The following is a 21,413-nucleotide window of genomic DNA, read 5'->3' on the forward strand; positions in this document are numbered from 1 at the left end:
ACCTCTGCAAAAACGCAGGGGAGTGATCAGGTCTGAATTAGGCCCTATATTTTAACAGTGTTACACTATGGGGCTAATCAAAGATGTACATAAAGCGATGGTTTGGTTAACTGGACTCGTACCATACATGTACAGATAAGGTCCTGTGTCCTCAAACGCAATAACCCTAGGTCAACTTGGGGTGGGGATGAAGATCATTTTCCAGTCCAGTGTCTGCTTTTTCTGACGCAGCTGTGGCCCCGGATGACAATTGTGTACTCAGATGGTCGGAAGACGCAGCGGTGAATCAGCAAAACCAGGGTGCACTGAGGTCCTGATGTGTGTGTGTGTGTGTGTGTGTGTGTGTGTGTGTTAGACAAATAATAGAAGTGGCGGTATACAGTGACCAAGTCCCATAGTCAAGATGATACTAGAGTCTTAGTTGAACTTTACCCAGATATAAGATGTTGTTCTGTTACTGTGAAATAAACACCTCACACCTTTACTGGTGTAGAGAGCGGATTCCTCTCTTTTCAAATGTTTATGCAAAGCAATATAAATCAGAATATTAAAACGTAAAACTGTATAACTTTAAATAAAGACGACTCCAAAGCCTGCCAACACTAAAAACTAATGGCCCCCACCATACATTAGTGACGGATTGCGGCTATTTCCCTATCCCTAATGGGCAGGTTGTGGATTCAGGAGAATGAAACATATTTAAAAATCTCGATTCCCAATCCCAACCAAAAATGGTATTTTTAAAATGTATCATTTCACAAATTCCTTCTCTGGTCACCGATTGGCAGTGCCGGTCAGGTCGGGGAATCGGGGAAACATCGATAGATGTATGGTGGCCTTAAGATGTTAGTACTGCTACTGCTATTAACTATAAGTGTAGTTTTTCTCACAGGCACTTGGAACACAGTCCAGACTTGTATGAGCCCTAAGGTCAGGAGGAGATGACTCGGTCTCAGTGTGCAGGCTCCCTGATGCCTTCTTCCTTGTCCTCTTGCTTGTGGGTGTCTCATCATCGAGTTTCACTTTTAAAACAAAGAGATATAGTTAACATACGCAGATCCCAGTCAACATTCTACTTAGAGCATGCTAACATGTTAATATGCTGGTAGAGGAGCATGTTTGAAGCTGTACTGGTGATCCAGTTAACATGCTGGGAGTAACGTGTTTAACCTGTCGACACACTGGTGCCTACATTCCAGGATCGACATAGTGACTGTCGGCCCCATAACTACTTCCTGTTTCTGCATGTGCCTGCGATATTATCTTACAGGAATTATTTATTAACAATTTTTTTATATAGCGCCAGCCTATTCGTTGCACTTTACCATTGGGAGTTACCATTGAATACCTGGCTGATGCTCTGGAAACCGGAAACAAATTCCTAGTATACGCTTTTATACCTGGCCAGTAAAGTTGATTCTGATTCTGGGAGCACAGTAATAGAGTGAGACCGGGTAATAACATACAGACAGCTTACAATCTGTGGGAAATAGGACTTTGATACATGAGGAAAAGTGCATTGTGTGAAATATGTGCACATTTTGGAAATATTACTTAAATGTATGTAACAGGGTTTGGAAGCAGATTGAGTTTGGTGGCACGGATAACACCTAGACAGCAGGTTTGTGTGGTAGGGTTGTTATGTTCTCAGCAGTGATAGAGATGTGAGGTAAGTAACTTCTGGCAGAAGGTGGGAATATTATTAGATTCTTCCCATCTGTAGGAAGGCTGTAGCTCTGCTGTTGTACAGCTATGCCTCGCAACATAGTAAGCTACACAGTACGAGTCTGGGGGGGAGGGGGAGGGGGAGGGGGAGGGGGGAGGGAGTGTTGGAGGGGTGTTTTTTATGTTGAATTCATTAGGGCGACATGAGAATGTTGATATGATTGTAATGTCAAGATGTCCATAAAGTCAACATTACCTATGTCAACACTGATGTTATGTTGGCATTGTTGAACTGTCAACACTGTCTTTTTAGTGTAATTCTATCCCCAACATTATTCCAAATGTTGACATTTTGACAATGCTGGCATTTATGTCAACAGTCCGTCAGTGACATTTGAAGGTGTTGACATGTAAAGTGTCTAAGGGGCTGATTCAATTGTTTTTGCACCCCTTGCTGGACATCTTTAGCAATGGGTGTCCAATCAGATGCCCATTGCCAGTTAAGGCACGTCAGCTACATCTAAAAAGCCTGAGGGGACATCCAAAGTCTGCGTTCGGGTGCTTATTGTGCCCAAACTATGGACATTTAGCACATTCTTTTCGCAACTTTGGGGGAGTGTGGGGGGGGGGGGGGGGGTAGTGTGAGAAAAATGTGACTGCTGCAGCTGACGGGAATCTATCGGAGAAACAATTGAATAGCTCTGATAGACAACCATTTCTTCAGTCAGCACGCCGCAATTGAATCAGCCCCAAAATGTCATCATTCTAAACAGAGATATTGTGACTGCATACCAAGTATGACATCTAGGTCTGTGCAAAAGTTTTAGACAGGCGTGGAAAAAATGCAAAGTAAGAATGCGTTCAAAAATAGAAGTGTTAATAGTTTATTTTGATCAATTCACAAAATGCAAAGTGAATTAACAGAAGAGAAATCGAAATCAAATCCACATAAGATCTGTGTTTAGTTCTCCAAGGTGTTTGGAACAACCTCCCTGCTGAGTTCCTTCAAAAACAGTGTGCAAGTGTACCTAAAAGAACTGACGCTATTTTGAAAGCAAAGGGTGGTCACACCAAATACTGATTTGATTTAAATTCCTCTTCTGTCCATTTACTTTCATTTTTTTTATCAATTAACATAATGCAAACTATTAAAACTTCTATTTTTCAGAGCATTCTTACTTTGCAGCATTTTTTCCACACCTGCCTAAAACGCTTGCACAGTATTGTATATTTAACAACTATCAAGCTACTGGTTATATGTTAGAACAGTTTCGGAGCACAAGCTGATAAGATCCGCTAGCACAGATCCAAGAATTAATTTAGTGTACGTGGTGTGTAATTCATTCATATCTTCCTAATCAAATGAGCTAATAAACATAAAAAAAGCACACTGTATTCTTGAAGAAACAATTTTATATATATACATATATATATATATATATATATATATATATATATATAAAACACAATTCTGTGGCTAGAATTATGGCTTTCTGCATGACTTTTTGTTAGCGCATCAGTGCGTTTAATGTGTCTTGATGCATTATGGTACATTAGAACTAATCAAAACTTTGTCTGGGAGATATGTACACTATTAATATGGCGTGTTTATGTATAACATGTTTTGGAGTTTACATTGTATATTTATCTTTATTAAGCAATTAATACTATACAATAGGTACTTATACATATAAAACAGATAAAGACATACTGTTATGTATTTGTTGATGCAATATATCACATTTAATACCTAGTTTTATATTATAAGTAAAGATTATTAAAGAGTGACTGTTAATAAGAATACATATCGTAAATGAAGCTACATCTTGTAACTAATCTTTCTTGATAAATATAATTGTCCTTGTGGTATTGTAAACTCAATAAACTACCTCTACAAGTGGTTTATTATTGATTTATTAATAATAATAATAATAATAATAATAATAATAATAATAAGTGATTAAATGGAAATTAGTTTATTCACTTCAATAAAACGAATGTTGAACCATAGAAAAATAGCATATCCTTTAAAACCATATAACATCTTGGAGGAGATGTACTAATCCTTGAAAAGTGATAAATTTCACTGTGATAAAGTACCAGCCAATCATCTCCTAGCTCAAACAGGGGGGCAGAGGTATTAATTTGCTAAAGAGGTGTAAATCTGCACAAGATATGATATGTACTTTTTTGTATTTTATTATATTAAATCATTTAAAAAACAACATCCAGCTTATAGCCAAATGAGTTCAGCAACAAGTTGGTGGTGCTCCCAGAGGATAGTTTGTTAAACTACAGAGAAGAGATTAAATCTTTTGTGAAGGCAAAAGACAAGAGCAACTATATGTCTTTTCCAGGGCACACTTATGTAATTGATGAATGCATTTGGTTAAAACTTAACTTTTAATAAAATACACTTAAGAAGAGGGGAGCAAAATAGTGAGTCACTATACCTATTCAAAGAGAACATATATTTTCGCCTACATTTATTTTTCACCTATAATCCTAGCATCTTTGCAGCTATATGATTATATGGGTGTGGTATTGAAAGTCGACAGTAACTAGGTCAACAATGTCTAGGTCGACCACTATTGGTCGACAGTAACTAGGTCGACAGGGTGTCTAGGTCGACAGGGTCTTTAGGTCGACATGTTCTAGGTCGACAGGTGAAAAGGTCGACATGAGTTTTTAATGTTATTTTGGTGTCGTTTTCTTCGTAGAGTGACCGGGAACCCCAATTAGTGCACCGCGTCCCCTCGCATGCTTCGCTTCGCTCGGCACATATTACCGTTCCAATCGTAGTCCACGTGGATCGTTAAGTATGCAAAGGTTGAAAAAAAGAAAAAAATTGTGAAAAACTCATGTCGACCTTTTGACCTAGAACATGTCGACCTAAAGACACTGTCGACCTAGACACCCTGTCTACCTAGTTACTGTCGACCAATAGTGGTCGACCTAGACATTGTCGACCTAGTTACTGTCGACTTAGAGACCGGATCCCGATTATATATAGCGTTTGCTCCCCTCTTTTTAAGTGTATTTCATTAAAAGTTAAAGTTTCACCAAATTCATTCATCAATTACATATAGTTGCTCTTGTCTTTTGCCTTCACAAAAGATTTAATCTCTACTGCAGATGTATTAAGCCTGGAGAAATGATAAAGCAGTGATAAATGCAAGGTGATAACGCACCAGCTCCTAACTGTCAATTTACATATTGGAGCTGATTGGCTGGTGCGTTATCATATTGCTTTATCACTTCTCCAGGCTTAATACATCTGCCCCCCAGCCTGTAACAAGACAGTTAGGAGCTGATTGGCTGATACTTTATCACCGTGAAATGTATAACTTTTCAAGGTTTAGTACATCTCCTCCCCCCTTGTCTCTTCCCCTGTGTCTGAAGTGATCTACCTAATGAGCAAGCCAAAGAAGCACTCATTTGGATGCAGCCTCATCTATGCAACTCAATGCTAACTCTGCTATTGGATAGATAGAGCACTTACATGTATAGCTAGAGAAGATAAGCATGGATCCAGTCCTTTATAATTCAATAAAAAATAATTTAAATAAGAATACAACACCAAAATAATTGAATATACAAATAAAGAGGGGACAGGCATGAAGTTTGAAACACTGTATATGCTAAAATAATAACAATCCCTGTTCTGAATCTCAGCCGACTGAAGAAGCCACATGGGGTAAATCATTTTTGAATAGAAATAAAACTAATACTACAAAAAGGTGGAAAATCTTATTTACTTTTTTATTGAATTATTTACACACACACACATATATATTTATACATTTATTTATTCTATTTCACCGTAACATTTTCATTATTTCTTAGTATTATCCAGTCGAAAGTATTCACTTGTTCCATCAGTTTTACGGATTTTTAATTCTCACTCATATTGTATACACAGCCCTCCTTTTCACCAACAACAGTCTATTAGTCACAGCAGGACCTCCCACATGGTGTATATCCCATTACATTGAAGGGGGGTACACACGGAGAGATCCGTGATTAAATTCTAAGCAATCTGACTAGACTGCTTAGAAGTTAAGCACGGATCTCTCCGTGTGTATGCCCCACAGCAATAGCTGGTACTAAATTGGCCAGCATGCAGGCACAATATAGTACATCGCTCATTTCACCGCTGGGAGAAATGAGCGCCTCCCCCCAAGTCGGAAAACACGTGGATCGGCGGATTAGCCGCGGATCCACGTGTTTTGTTGGATCTCACAGCCAAATCCGACTGGTTTTGGCCCTGGTTCCGACAATGTCAATCTGACTTTAAAAGTCGGGTTGGCACTGTCGGGAATGGCCAAATCGCCGCTCATTGAATACTGAGATGTCGGATCCTTTCCGACATCTATTGAATACACCCCTATATCTTATTAACGCTAATTAGAATGATTTATAATATGTCATCACAATTTGAATAATTAGTATTTTGTGATTTAAAATGAATCAATATTCTTACTATGGCACTATGGACTTAATTGAAAGATGTACATAAACCCAATGTTTACATACATCTCTGATATGTTAAGGCCGTTATTGCGGGTTGTTATGGAAAGACCACTAACTTCCTCCTCTTCTCAGAGCTGCTCATGTCTCCCTATGTGTAATGGTTATTGGCAAACTGTCAGCACTCAGTTTATTTGTCCAGGCAAGTGTAAATAGTTTGCCTGGAGGTTGGGCTGATTCACAAAGACATATCGAGCATATTGCGCAGTATGTATCTCTGATATTGAGGCTCCTGTGGTCGCTAGCAACGTCGCCAGGTTTGATGTGCTGCACAACAAACCTATCGAAAAAGATAGCGACCGCGGCATGTGTAATGAAGGAGAAAGCCATATGTCGCTCTGACCTTCATTACATTGTTTGATGTGCACCCAAGATCTGATATTTCGGGGCCTTTTGGTCGTCATATCGGCTTGGGGCACATCGTCCTAGTGTGTAACCAGCTTAAGTTTTGTATGCTGCCAGCCCTGACCCTGAAATGTTTACATTTATTCTGTCTGTCTTGAGCACTTGACATAGAAATGCATTATCAGATATAATTCATTCTATACCTGTATAATATCTCGAAGTACTATCAATTGACAGTTGAACACTGACTGTTGTATAGCAGCTTTCAATTTATTCCTCAATAGAGTTTGCTATATTGTGATAAGATATTGCGGTCTATGTACAAGCCTTGGAGAGAGATAAAGTGGATGGAGATGAAGTACCAGCCATTCAGCTTCTAACTGCCATGTTACATGCTGTGTTTAAAATTAAGTTAGGAGCTGGTTGGTTGGCACTTTATCACTAATCACTCGATGTCTCTCCAAGGCTTAGTACATAGACCCTTTAGTGTTATTTGCGTATTCTTCGCCTGTGTTGACATTGGTCTGATACAACGAAGAACGTTCAATAAGACCTGTATCTAGCCTACCTATAAGCCTCAATGGTGATAAGCCTCTAGTACCTTGAATTGAAGTCTGGGATATATACAGTAAGTACCGAATCATGCGCTCAGCTTTAAGGGGAAGGCAGCTGCTATAGCTATATTGGTGCTTCTAGATTTCTTATCACTTCTCTTCAGGTAATATAACAAATCCTTAAATACTGTAAGGGCCTTTCATATAGGAAGTGCATTGAAATAAGCACACAAATTATGTAATTATGTAAATTATACAACAAAAATGTAAAAATGTGGCACTATAAAAAAAGAATGCCCCAATGTCTGCTTACTGTAGCAACATAGAGGTAAGTACTACTATTAATTATAACTGTAGTTCTCACAGGTACTTGAAACAGAATCCCGGCTTGTATGAGCCCTAAGGTCATGATGGGATGACTCTCTCTCAGTGTGCAGAGTCTTTGATGTCTGGCTCCTTGTTCCTTTGGTCGCTGACATCTTGCCACTGAGCTTCCCTTTTAAAATAAAGTAAAAGAGTTTAAGTACACAGTAAAATAGATCTAATGATAGCATTCTGCACACACCTGTAATAGTATCTGAAGCTTTCTCAGTATTTTGCCCATGTGAAGGAAACCTGTAGCTATGCAGATGTTTCTCAGCTATAAGTCCCAGTATGGTGAGCTACTGTATATGAGAATGATGAGAAAGATGGTCACCGACAGAGCTACATGTCACCTGAGTGTGCAGTACGGAACTGACTCTGGGGCTGAGATAGATTTGCAGGTAAGTCTGCTGTGCAGATGGATTGAGCGATACATACGGGTGAATAAACACATATAGACCCGTGTACATGTGCAATTGCGGCCAACTCACATGTAACTCTGAATTGGGTCCTATAAGTCTTATATTTAAAAAAAGAAAGTCTCCATACTTTCCCATGTCAATTATATTGCTAATAGGAGCCATCCGTACATCCTGTCTCCTCCCCTGAAGCTGAAGGTGCTTCATCTAATGACCAAACTGAGGCAGCATTCAACTGGATGCCGCCTCATCATGCATGCAGTCAGTGCTACCTCAGCCTCATGTTAGGCTGAGCACTTACACGTGAGAGAAGCAGGGGTCAAGCCCTGTGGGTAAATCCACAGTGGCATCTGAGTAGATACTGATACAGTGGTTTCTAACTGTAGGAGCTGTCTCTGAGCCATTAGAGTTTTCTACCCATTTTCTGGAGAGTGTTAGTTATGTCGACAAGCGTATGGACAATAAAGTTCTCGTTGTCATGATAATCCTGGCACCACATTAATGACCCCGGTAAAATGCTAATGAAGGAATTGTAACACTGTCAGCAGTAAACAAGCTGATAAAGTTATATTGTTGACAATGTTCCTGTCGACATAACATACTACACCCTCAGAAAACTCTATAGTCTGTGTTCATACACACAGTTACTAACACCTAGGATGACATAGCGGTGACAGGCTTCTCGTGTTGCAGAAACGTCAACAATGTTTTTGTCGGCATTATGATTGCATACCTTTTCTTGCCTCATGGTCTTAACTAGTGCAAAGATGCAGTCAGTCACTATTCATAGGAATTGTAGATCAGCAATATTTAGAGTACAGGAGTTCTCAATACACAGAATGGAGACGTTGTCTGGAGGGTACCTACACTCTAGAGAACTGTAAATTTCTTCTTCGGGTTCCATAAGGTTCCACAGGGATACCATCAGGGTTATATCTGGTAGGATCAGCTCCTGGGAACCATACAGTTAAGCCTTTTCAGATATCCAGGATGCACCGCTCCCTCTCCCAATAACCGCGCCCCCTTGCTCAGGCAGATCATTTTTTTTATGGTGCCAGCATGAAGCTGGATGTACCGCTTACCCCCTGCATTTTGCAGCTCCATAAAGCGTTTTCATAGTTTATTATTTTACCTTTCTACTTTTTACATTGAGCCTGTCAGCACTGGATGTATGTGACACTACAGCACTGCAGGCTCCAACACTACCTGTCGTTGCAGAAACTCCCACACGGCCACTGGCTTAGATGAGTACTTGTGGCAGGGTCCACAACTTGCAACTAGCACCGCTGCTTATGGGCAACCCCTGGACCGCGTGGCCAGCCATTGGGAAGCAGGTAAGTGGTCCCGGTCTCCGGAACCCACAAATAAATCGTAGCCTGCCCCACGTCTTTGGAGGCAGACGCTGGCGATGGCTGTGGACACTGACGCATGATCAGGGACTCCACTAGACCACCAGGGCATAGAGGGGTACATGTGATACCCTTTTACAGGGCCCCTCAGTACCGGTGGTTGAGATGCCAGCACACGGGAGGGAGCGGCAACCTGTAGCCCCTCCCCCAGCTTAAGGAGCCAGTCCACTGCGGACTTCCCACCTTTTAGCTGGTTTCTCACACCCTCCTCTCCTCTGAGACTCGGGCAGCCATTCTTCAAGCAAGCCAGGTCTCTGGGAACGCTGGGTTCAGTCTCCCTGTAAAAACTTCTCCAAGGAGCCAGGTTTTTATATCACTTATATGCTACCCGCTGGCAAACAAGGCTGAGTAGTTGATAAAGTGCTCAGTGCAGTTATATTGTATTTCCTGCATTGTATGTGCTAGTTTTCTGCTGTCTGAATTTCTACATTTCAGCTATACAATTATCTCTATCCCTATCTCTTCACAGGCACTGTGACCAGGTGTTCAGTTATCAGTAATTTCTACAGCGGGGTACACTGGTATTCCACAGGGAATAACATCGGGATGTAGAGTTGGATCTTGATCCGAGGCACCAACAGGCTAAAGCTATTGACTGTTCCAAGGATGCACTGCACCGCCTCCTCCATAGCCCCGCCTCCCAGCACTGGAGCTCAGTTTGTAAGTTGGTACCCACAGTGCAGGTCACCTTTAGGGAAGGCTTAATAAGAGCTTTTTAAGAAGAAAGAAGACTTCACGGGCCGCAGCACAGGCACTAGATGCTGTGTATGTCATGCTGACATTCTGTGCTGTGGTTCCATCACCTCCCCCAGCGGCGCTGCATATTCCCACGCCCTGGTTGCCGGGTACTTGCAGCGGAGGCGCTCCGGTCATCAGGCACACTTCACCGCTGCTGCTCTACTGGATCGCATGGCCGCACTTCAGGGAGAAGGTAAGAGGGTCCCCCAGGTGGGACCCGCTGAAATCGCGATCTGGTCACGGTCCCAGGAAATGTACCAGGCCACTGGTGTGGACACTGTGGCCGTGCAGGGACCCCACTATATCCACCGGGGCAGGGAGCACAGGTCGGATTAACTAAAATCCGTTTATTATAGGTTCCATAGTACCCGGTGGTGAAGTCCAGCAGAGGGGATAAGGCGCTGACCTGTAGCCCCTCCCCCAGCTCCAGGCGGCATCTACTGCAGGTGTTCACTGCCCTTGAGCTGCATCTCTCTCTCCCCCTCATTCCCTGTCAGCGTTTGGGTGCCATTTCACAGAGCTGCGCTGATCCTGGGACTGCTGGGCACTGTCTTCTCTGTATAGCCGCCTGTCTCATCAGCGCTGTGCATTTACAGGACACTTAAGTATTCTACATGTCCTTTAGACAGCGTTAGTTAAGAACAAGTGCAATTCTATATGAATATTTAGTACAAGTATTCTGTGATATACATCCAGTGGTTACTGTGCATTGTTATATCTGTATACATACATATCTTTATGTAGTATTGTTAGTCCAGTTCAGTTTTATTTTTTATATGTAATAATTTCTGCATTGTACCTGAGACTGTGCGTGCCTATAGCTGCTGTGTGGATTCTATTCTGTGTATCACACATATTGCTATCACTATATTCTGTGCCCTGGGGGTCTCAGTGCGTCAGGGTCTCATATACAATATAGTGTTCCACAGGATATACTGTTTTGTATTTTTCACTGTGTGTTTCAGTCACCTCATACCACTTAAATCCTCTGTTTGTGCCCTGCAATTGTGGTCACATATCTGAAGGGGTTTTTGTCAGGTATTGTGTTTGTCTGACTATATTGTACTGATAGGCCCTAAGGCTACATTTCCAATAATGTCTGCTACACAGGGCGGGAAATCCACAGACCCTCCTGCATCATGCAGTGCTGGCGCCATGGATTTACCTGAGGAAAAGATTTCTGCTGAGGGTTCAGGTACTGGGTATTCTGCACCCCCTAGTAAGGCCACAGCACCTGTGGCAAATCAGGATCCACCTTGGGCTGCATTTTCAAATATACTGACTACGCTTGTAACACGACTTACGTCCTCTGTGGGACCTCCTGTGCCATTACAGCCACATATTGTCCCTGTAGTTAATCCACCATAGGCGGATACTCTGTCAACCCAGTTACAGCAATTAAATCAGTCCTTGGTCAAACAAAAACCTAACCCTCGCCCTACTGGGACCAAAGGGTCATCTAAGCGGGCCATTTTTTCCTCACAATCCACTAATATTTTGGATGATTCTTCCAATTCGGATGGGGAATATACTGATCCATCAGATGCTGATACTGCTGCTTCTGATGAAGATTCTACAACACAGGTTGATGTTCATGTCCTAGTGGAGGCTATCAAGCTGATTCTTCAGATTGATGATGAGACTGACCCTCCTGATACGTCTAAGAAACCTGCTAAGTTCAAACGTCAGAAGGTTACTAAATTAGTTTTACCGCATTCTGACCATTTAGTCGACATCGTCAGGAATCCTGGTGTTCTCCAGGAAATACATTTTCCCTGTCTAAAAAGATGCTAGCTCGTTATCCTATCTCTGCGGAGTTGAGTAACAAGTGCGAAACCCCGCCACCAGTGGACTCACATGTAGCCCGTCTTGTGGTGTCATCTACTCTGCCTGTTACCAACGTGACCTCTTTGAAGGAACCGACGGATAAGCGTGTGGAGGGTTGCTTGAAGTCTATTTACACTTTTACAGGTGCTGTACATAGACCCACTATGGCAGCCTCTTGGGCTGCAAAAGGCATTAAAGCATGGGTTAAAGCAATTGAGGAAGAGCTACCTCTGAATTTTTATGACACTGCCAGACAATATATGTCATATATTACCACAGCCTCCCACTATATTCAGGAGGCGGCCTCTGATGCAGGCATTATGGCGGCCAAGGCATCTACTACGTCTAACAAATAACAATTATACAAATTATATAATTGCGAAATCAGGCGCTCTGTTAAATAAAACAAATTAATGCTGATCTTATCGACCTTTTAAATTATAGCAGCTCCCATACGAGTATTCTGTATTACTCGTGATCAACAAACTATGACAATAAAATATCACAAGAAAGCGCTTATAAAAGATAAATATTTTTGTCGGTGGACCTGGACTCTAAGAAGACCTTGGAGGTGCTCCCTTTTAAGGGACATATACTATTTGGAGATGATCTCAACAAGACTGTGACCAACTTGGTGTCGGACAAGACTGCGTTTCTCCCAAGTACTAATCCTTCGGCTCCGAAGGCTAAAAGTACTACTTTTCATTCCTTTTGACCTCCAGGTAAAGCAAAGGGTCAGGCGTACCTAACACAGGCTCGCAATTCCAAATCCTTTGAGCCCAAACCTAAACGTTCTTGGGCCACCCATCAACCTGCTTCCAAACCGAACAAGCCTGCTGCATGACGGGGCGGGCCTCCCCCTGGGGGACACCAGGGTGGGAGGCCGACTTCTGCAGTTCTCCCAGGTATGGTTAAAGACCACTTCGGACGCCTGGGTGCAGGAATTGGTCTCTCACGAGTATGCAATCTCTTTCAAGAGACGTCCCCCTCGCCAGTTTTGCTCAACGATTATCCCTTTGTAACGGTTAAAAGCAAAAACCCTACATTTGGTTGTCCAATCCCTCCTGGATACAGGAGTGATAGTGCTGGTGCCTCTGTCTCAGAGAGGCAGGGGATACTATTCAACGCTGTTTTTAGTTCCGAAACCGAATGGATCCTCCCGGCCTAAACTCAACCTCAAATCTTTGAACAAATTTGTGAGGGTGTCCAAATTTCGTATGGAAAATCTGCACTCTATTGTACTGGCTTTGGAACCCAAGGACTATATGGTATCCCTGGACATACAGGATGCTTACCTACACATACCTATTGCCATGTCGCATCAGCAATATCTACGGTTTGCTATTGGCAACCTTCATTATCAGTTCCAAGCCTTGCCTTTTGGACTGACCATGGCTCCTCGTATCTTTACCAAGGTCATGACGGCCCTTCTCTGCCATCAGGGTATCAGGATCCTGCCGTCTCTGGACGACTTGTTGATCCTGGCGAACTCCCCAGAGGAGACGGTCCAATTCCTACAAGCCCACGGGTGGCTCATCAACTGGAAGAAATCCTCACTGGTTCCTGTTCATAGCATGGTGCACCTGGGGGCATTACTGGACACACACAACCAACGTTTGTTCTCGTCTCCAAAGAAGGTCCTGAAACTTCAGGACAGAATCAGATGCTTCCTCTCTCGCCAAAGAGTGTCGATACACTCGGCGATGCAAGTACTAAGCCTCATGGTGTTGGCTTTCGACATGGTAGAGTACGCTCAATTTTATTCCCAACCTCTGCAGAAGTTAATCCTTTCCAAGTGGGACGGCCTGCCTCACCGGATCAGGTCTCAAATGATCTCCTTGATTCCGGAGGTTTGTCTTGGTGGCTACAGGATTAACAATTGAGCAGGGGTCGTCCCTCCTGGATCTCCAACTAGGTCCTCCTAACGACGGATGTCAGTCTGCGGGCTGGGCCGCCATGTTGGAGCAACACTCTCTCCAGGGTCTCTCCTCCCGATAAACATTCTGGAATTGCAGGCAGTGTTCAATGTGTTGACACTGGCCCTGCCTTTTGTACAAAACAGGCCTGTTCAAGTACAATCAGACAACGCGCATGGCAATGATGTCAATGACGGTGGCGTACATAAATTATCAAGGCGGCACTCGAAGCCACATGGTAATGATGGAAGTGTCAAAAATTCTTTGATGGGTGGAACGCCATCTGCCAGCAATAACGGCAGTGTTTGTTCCGGGGGTCCTCAACTGGGAAGCGGACTTACTCAGTCGTCATGATGTACACGCCGGGGAGTGGAGTCTTCATCCGGAGGTCTTCCAACTTCTTGTGGACAAGTGGGGTCTACCGGATGTAGACCTGATGGCGTCTCAACACAATCACAAGGTTCCGGTCTTCGGAGCAAGGACAAGGATACTCAAGCAGCGTTTGTGGATGCACTGGCAATTCCATGGAACTTTCGGCTGCCATACATGTCCCCTCCAGTGTCACTCCTGCCCAGGGTACTACGGAAGTTCAAGCAAGAAGGAGAAATACTGCTTCTAGTCGCTCCAGCGTGGCCCAGACGGCATTGGTTCTCAGACCTGCAGGGTCTCTCGATCGAACGTCCTCTTCTACTTCCTCAATGCCCAGACCTCCCCTTTCAGGGCCCTTGTGTTTACCAGGACTTGGCAAGACTGGCTTTGACGGCATGGCTCTTAAAGCTTCACTCCTGAGTGACAAAGGATTTTCCGAGGAGGTTACGATGCATACGAGTTTAGTACTACCAGACTTCTGTTTTTTTTGCAACAAGGTCTGGATTTAGGACTTTAGGACTTTGCGTGGCCTCCCTCAAGGTTCATATTTTTGCCTTGTCGGTGTGGTTTCAGCGAAAAATTGTATCTATTCCTGACGTTCACAAATTCACTCAGGGTGTACTACGGATTCAGCCTCCCTATGTCCCTCCTGTGGCTCCATGGGATCTGTCTGTTGTTCTTAATGCCCTTCCAGAGTTTCCGTTTGAACCTCTTGAGTCAGTGGACCTTAAATGCCTTATGCTTAAGGTCATTTTTCTGGTGGCTATTGCCTCTGCTAGGAGGGTGTCAGACTTAGGCGCTCTGTCCTGTTGTCCACCCTTTCTGATTTTTCTCCGTGACCGGGCAGTTCTTAGAACTCGCCCTGGTTATCTACCTACTGATAATGTCGATTATCTTACAGGAAAGAAAGCTATACCTTATACACACTTAGAATACACTTTACCATGGAGCCGCTGCGGCCGCTAAACTTAGTACACACGCTACATACTTTATACACTGTTTGCGTACGGAGTCCCGTATCACTGTACGGACTTAGCGTACAAACGCCGCGATGGGGGTACAAAGTACACACAGCGCGCACACACCCAGAGATACACTTTAAACCTTCACATTAATGCAATGCAATGATAAAACACTTTAAACCTTAGCAAGGCAATGAAGATACGACACCAATTGTGATTTAACCGCTGGGTTCCGACACCACAGTGGATTATTGCTGAAAGGGGGTTACAATACAAATAATACAATACAATATAACAGAGTAAATGGCTACATTCAATGGTACATACTTGAGTAGATTCGCTTGCGCTTCCCGGCCCGGTCCTCGGTCATCAAATAGATAACTTTGTGAGTCTTGTGTTTTACCAGGCCAGAAGCAGGCTCTCTTTATACACTTCTTCCAAAAGCAATACAATAGATACTGTAATCCCTTTGTCCATTGGACACAGGAATGCACTTTTACAGTACAGGAGAGGTCATAGGTCGGTTTGAATAGGTAGGCGATGTCTTTCCCAACTGCTCTTGTGGGTGGTCTCCTCTGGATTCCCGCCGCATACATAATGTACAGTAAATACAGTTTATATCTATATTCTGCTTCTGCACATAACTATCCGCAGGAACATGCGATCTTCCTCAAACCAACACTGGAATGTTACCCTTAAAATACCCTACAGCTGGATACCAAACACCACCTTATGACCTTGTTCTGTCCCCTCCTATTCTGTAAAGTTGAATCCCTTTGTTCTGAAACCATTTAAACTGTTGTTAATTTCATATGTGGTGCAGGGGGACTATGTGTACTTTGTGCACTATTTGGATTAAATATGTAATGTGTTTTGATAGCTCTCCATGCGTTCACAAACTCTACCGTAAATACCCATACCACGCGCTGATGCGCACGACCGCGGGAGCGACCATACGCAAATTGCGAATATGTGCACACACAGCAGAACAAGTACACGCGCGGAGGTCATCTGTGTGTTGTTTGTACGTGATGTGTGTACTGCAATATTTTTCGACTTTGACACTACGGTGGTGTCATCTTTCCACCTTAACCAAGAGATTGTGGTTCCGGCCTTTATCTCCTGGTTTGTCCTCCAAAGAGCGGTCTTTGGATGTGGTATAGGATCTCCTTTATATATGTAGAAAGAGCTGCCTCTATCAGGAGATCGGATTCTCTGTTTGTACTTTTTGGTTTTCACAAACGCGGCTGGCCTGCCAAATGACCACCTTGGCCAGATGGATTAGAATGGTGATTGCACAAGCTTATGCGCAGGCTGGACTCCCAGCTCCTGCTGCTGTCAAGACCTATTCTACTCAGTCTGTTGGACCTTCTTGGGCGGCCCACCGTGGCGCGTCCGCTGAACAATTGTGCGAGGCGGCTATGTGGTCCTCAGTGAACACTTCATCAAGTTCTATGCCTTTGATACTTCGCCTAACAGGATGCTTCCTTTTGACGCTGGATTCTTGTGCCCGCTACAGTACGTCCCCTCCCATGATGAACTGCTTTAGGACATCCCCGATGTTATTCCCTGTGGAATACCAGTGTACCCCGCTGCAGAAAAGGAGATTTATGGTAAGACTTATTATTGTTAAATCTCTTTCTGTGAGGTACACTGGTTTCCACAGGGCGCCCACCCTGACGCACTTAGCTTCTTTGTTTTTATATGCCATTAGCTAGTCCCTTCTCCTCATGTGAGAATGTGGGTCTATGTGACTAACATCTACCGTCTCTCTTACCTGCTACTGTATTGGTCTGGTTAACAAAACTGAGCTCCAGTGCCTGGAGGTGGGGCTATAGAGGAGGCGGTGCAGTGCATCCTGGGAACAGTCAAAGCTTTAGCCTGTTGGTGCCTCGGATGAAGATCCAACTCTACACCCCGATGTTATTCCCTGCAGAAACCAGTGTACCTCGCAGAAAGAGATTTAACAATGGTAAGTCTTACCATAAATCTCCTTATCTGAGTTTGCTGCAGCGGCAATGTTGGACGCAGTGGAGCAATGCTTGTGGTTGTGCTGTTGTCACATACTACATTCAGACTACCACACCCTTTTGCTTATACTATAGCGTGTGGGCGACTCCCTATCCTACCAGCTATGTCAAACAAAGCTAAAGGTCGCAAACAGCCTGATACCCCAGTGTTACTGACATGTAGATTGTGCTCTGCAGGCTTAACTGCACAGGATGTAGTTTAGGATGGGCTCTGTGTAAACTGCTATGCACCTCCTGGCCAGTCCACATCCTCAGCAACTACGCAAAAAAACCCATGGGCTTCTTTATCTCAGTTACTGGGTACCTTAGTGGATCATTTAACGCCTCTTATGGGACCCTTTATGTTAGCACCGGCTAATGTTGTCCCTATGGCTAATCCACCTTGGGTGGATACACTAAATACTACCGTGCTGAGCCTGGTCCAAACAACTCTGGCACTACAAAAGATGTTACCTGGGACCAAACTTGTCCCCTAGGTCCACTATTCGGACCCCTTCCTGTCAGTCTACTGCCATATCTAACTCAAATGAGTCATCTGCTGAGGAAGCGGATGACACACAGTCTGTCACTGACTCCTGCATTCTTGCTGATGATTCTCCCAACACTGTGGGGGTGGCACCCTTAATTGAAGCTATTAGGCATATCCTTCAACTCACTGAGGATGAACCTGAGCCAGTTGCTAAGAAAACTGTAATCTTTAAGCAGCAAAAGGTTGTAAAATCTGAATTTCCCCATTCAGGTCACCCAGAGCCGGCCATAGGCATAGGCAAACTAGGCAATTGCCTAGGGCATTTGATATGCTTATGGGCATCAGCAGCTTCTGCTGATTAAAATGATATGCAGCATGCCTATATTCTGTGTGTAGCATTTCATATGCAGATACAGCCACAGTCTCACACAGTATATAGGCATGCTGCATATCATTTTAATCAGCAGAAGCTGCTTGTGCATCCTAGCCACATAGCAGTGCAAATAAGATGCATTTTCATAAAAAAAGGTGCCCGGCATTAGCATTGAGGCAAGATTTATGAGGACACATCTGTATCCAAGCAGAGGCAGAGGTCACAGTGTTAGTGACCATGTGAGTGCTGTGTACATGTGAGTGGGTTGGTTGTGCAGTAGTGTTCAGAATATGTGTAAGGAGCATTATGTGTGTCATGCAAAAATGCATTAATAATGTGCAACATATGTGTAAGGGGCACTATGTGTGTCATTATGTGTATAAGGGCATTAAAAATGTGCGGCATATGTGTAGCAGGGTATTACTGTATGTGTGTCATTACGTGTATAGGGGCACTAATAATGTGCAGCAAATGTGTAGGGGGCACTATGTGTATCAATATGTGTATAAGGGCATTAATAATGTGAGGCATATGTGTAAGGGACATTATGTGTAAAAGGGCATTCATAAAGGTTGTCATAATGTGTAAGGCGCATTATGTTTAAGGACATTATTAATGTGTCTCATATGTGAAAGGGGCATTACTGTGTGGAATTATGTGTATAAACGCATTACTAATTTGTGGCATTATGTGTATAAGGTGCTCTACAATGTGGCATTGCGTATAGAAAGGGCACTACTGTGTCGTCTAATGTGAATAAAGAGCAATAGGGTGTGGTGTAATGTGAGTAAGGAGCAATTCAGTGTTATGTAATGTGAATAAGTGGCTCTACTGTGAGGAGTAACGTTTATAAGGTAAAGTGATACTACTGTGGGATGTAATATGAATTATGGACACTATCGCATGATCAAATGTGAATAAAGTTGCAGTACTGTGTGGCGTAATTGGAATTGGGGTTACTATTGTGTGGCCATGTCCCTTGTCAGCAAAAACACACCCCTTTTTGGGCTGTGCGCCAAATGTGCGAACTGTTCCTATTTAAAATATAGGGGGTACAAATACCAAAATAAGGACTGCTATGGGTGAGGGGTGATGGTGCTGGGAAAGAGGTGCAAGGTCAGAGGCGGAACCAGCGGTGGTGCTAGGGGGCACCAGCCAAAATCTTGCCTAGGGCATCATATTGGTTAGGGCCGGCTCTGACTGGTCACCTCATGGAAATTAGACAGGAACCCTGGAAAACTCTGGGTAAAAAGTTTCCTGTGTCCAGACGATTTGCTTCTCGTTACCCTATTCCTGTAAAGGATTGTGCTAAGTGGGAGGCTCCCCCTCCAGTGGATTCGCATATTGCATGTTTGGTAAAGATGTCCATTCTGCTTGTCACTACTCTTTCCTCCCTGAAAGAGCCCACAGATAGACGCATTGAAAATTGCCATAAGTCTATTTTCTCTCACGGGTACTATAAACAGACCTACTGTGGCAGCCTCATGCAGAGCCTGCCCTAACCAATATGATGCCCTAGGCAAGATTTTGGCTGGTGCCCTCTAGCACTACCGCTAGTTCCACCTCTGACCCTGTACCCCTTTCCCAGCACCATCACCGCCCACCCATAGCAGTCCTTTTTTTTTTTCCTACCCCATGTAATTTAAATAAGAACAGTGTGCACATTCGGCGCACAGCCCAAAAAGGTATGTGTTTTTGCTGGCAAGGGGTATGGCCACACAATAGTACCCCCTATTCAAATTATGCCTCACAGTAGTGCAACTTTATTCACAATTTATCATACGATAGTGTCCCTTATTCACATTACATCACACAGTAGTACCACTTTACCTTATATACGTTACTTCTCACAGTAGTGCCCCTCATTCATATAACATCATACTGAATTGCTCCTTATTCTCATTACACCACACCATATTGCTCTTTATTCACATTAGACCATGCAGTAGTGCCCTTTCTATACGTTATGCCACACAGTAGAGCACCTTATACACATAATGCCACACATTGGTAATGCATTTATACACATAATACCACACAGTAATGCCCCTTACACATATGACACACATTATTAATGTCCTTATAAACATAATGCACCTTACACATTATACCAACCCTTATTAATGCCCTTATACACATAATTTCCCTTACACATATGCCGCACATTGGTAATGCCCTTATACACATAATGACACACATAATGTCCCTTACACATATGCTGCACATTGTTAGTGCCCTTATACACATAATGACACACATAGTGCCCCTTACACATATGTTACACATTATTAATGCTCTTATACACATAATGACACATATAGTTCCAGGCGTGAATCAACTGGCCGCTCTGCTAATGTCGGGTTCCTATTTTTTATGAAAATGCATCTTATTTGCATTGCTATGTGGCTAGGATGCACAAGCAGCTTCTGCTGTTTAAAATGATATGCAGCATGCCTATATACTGTGTGCGACTGTGGCTGTATCTGCATACGAAATGCTACACACAGAATATAGGCATGCCGCATATCATTTTAATCGGCAGAAGCTGCTTGTGCCCCTAGGCATACCAGATGCCCTAGGTAATTGCCTAGTTTGCCTATGCCTAGGGACGGCTCTGGCCTCATGGCCTGCAAAAGCCACTGAATCATGGTTACAGGCCCTAGAGAAGGAATTACCTTCAAGCTATATCTGAGGACTGCATATCATATTTGACCCTTATGCGACAAGCAGCTGCTTACATACACAATGCCTTATCTGATGCAGGCATGTTAGCAGCTAAGGCATCTACCACCTCTATACTGGCACGGCGCATTCTCTGGCTCCATTCCTGGAAAGCTGACCTTAATTCCAAGAAAACTTTGGCATTTCTCCCTTTTACTGGTAAAGTGTTGTTTGGAGCTGAATTGGACAAAATTGTCACTGCACTGGCTGCAGCCAAGACTGCTTTTCTCCTGTCCACACCAACTACACGCGCTACAACGTCTTTTTTTACAATCTACAGCAAAAACTGACAAGCCCGCAGCCTGAAGGGATGGGCCTCCTCCTAGGGGACCCCAGCGTGGGAGGCAGACTTCTTCACTTTGATCATGTCTGGACTTTGACGACCATGGATGTCAGGGTGCAAGAAGTGGTCTCTCATGGGTACGCCATCTCATTCAAGAGACGCCCCCCAGACAGTTCTTTTGCACAGATCTTCCCTCAGACCCCTAAAAGGCTCTAATTCTGCAAAAGATTGTGCAATCACTCCTGCAAAAAGATGTGATCATAACGGTCCCTCCAATCTTAATGCGGATAGGGTTATTATTCCGCCCTATCCCTAGAGCCTAAGCCAAACGGGTCACTCCGACCCATCCTCAACCTTAAATCTCTCAACAGATTTGTCAAGGTTTCCAAATTCCGCATGGAGACCCTTCAATCCATACTCCTTGCTATGGAGCCGGGGTA

The 21,413-nt window shown here is 43.6% G+C and overlaps 1 protein-coding gene across 11 annotated transcripts in view; it reads right to left on the reverse strand.

Moving 5' to 3' along the window:
* Positions 1-21,413, reverse strand: part of ANKMY1 (ankyrin repeat and MYND domain containing 1) — a 301,516-nt gene that overhangs the window by 54,955 nt on the left and 225,148 nt on the right. For all 11 annotated transcript variants that reach the window (XM_063915687.1, XM_063915678.1, XM_063915679.1 and 8 more), the window contains 2 exons: positions 7,459-7,590; positions 891-1,022 (listed from right to left, as the gene is read on the reverse strand). In XM_063915687.1, coding sequence (XP_063771757.1) covers positions 891-1,022; positions 7,459-7,590 — 264 coding nt within the window. The remainder of the gene's footprint in view (positions 1-890; positions 1,023-7,458; positions 7,591-21,413) is intronic.

Source organism: Pseudophryne corroboree, chromosome 4 (genome assembly GCF_028390025.1).
Source record: "Pseudophryne corroboree isolate aPseCor3 chromosome 4, aPseCor3.hap2, whole genome shotgun sequence".
Taxonomy (NCBI): Eukaryota; Metazoa; Chordata; class Amphibia; order Anura; family Myobatrachidae; genus Pseudophryne; species Pseudophryne corroboree.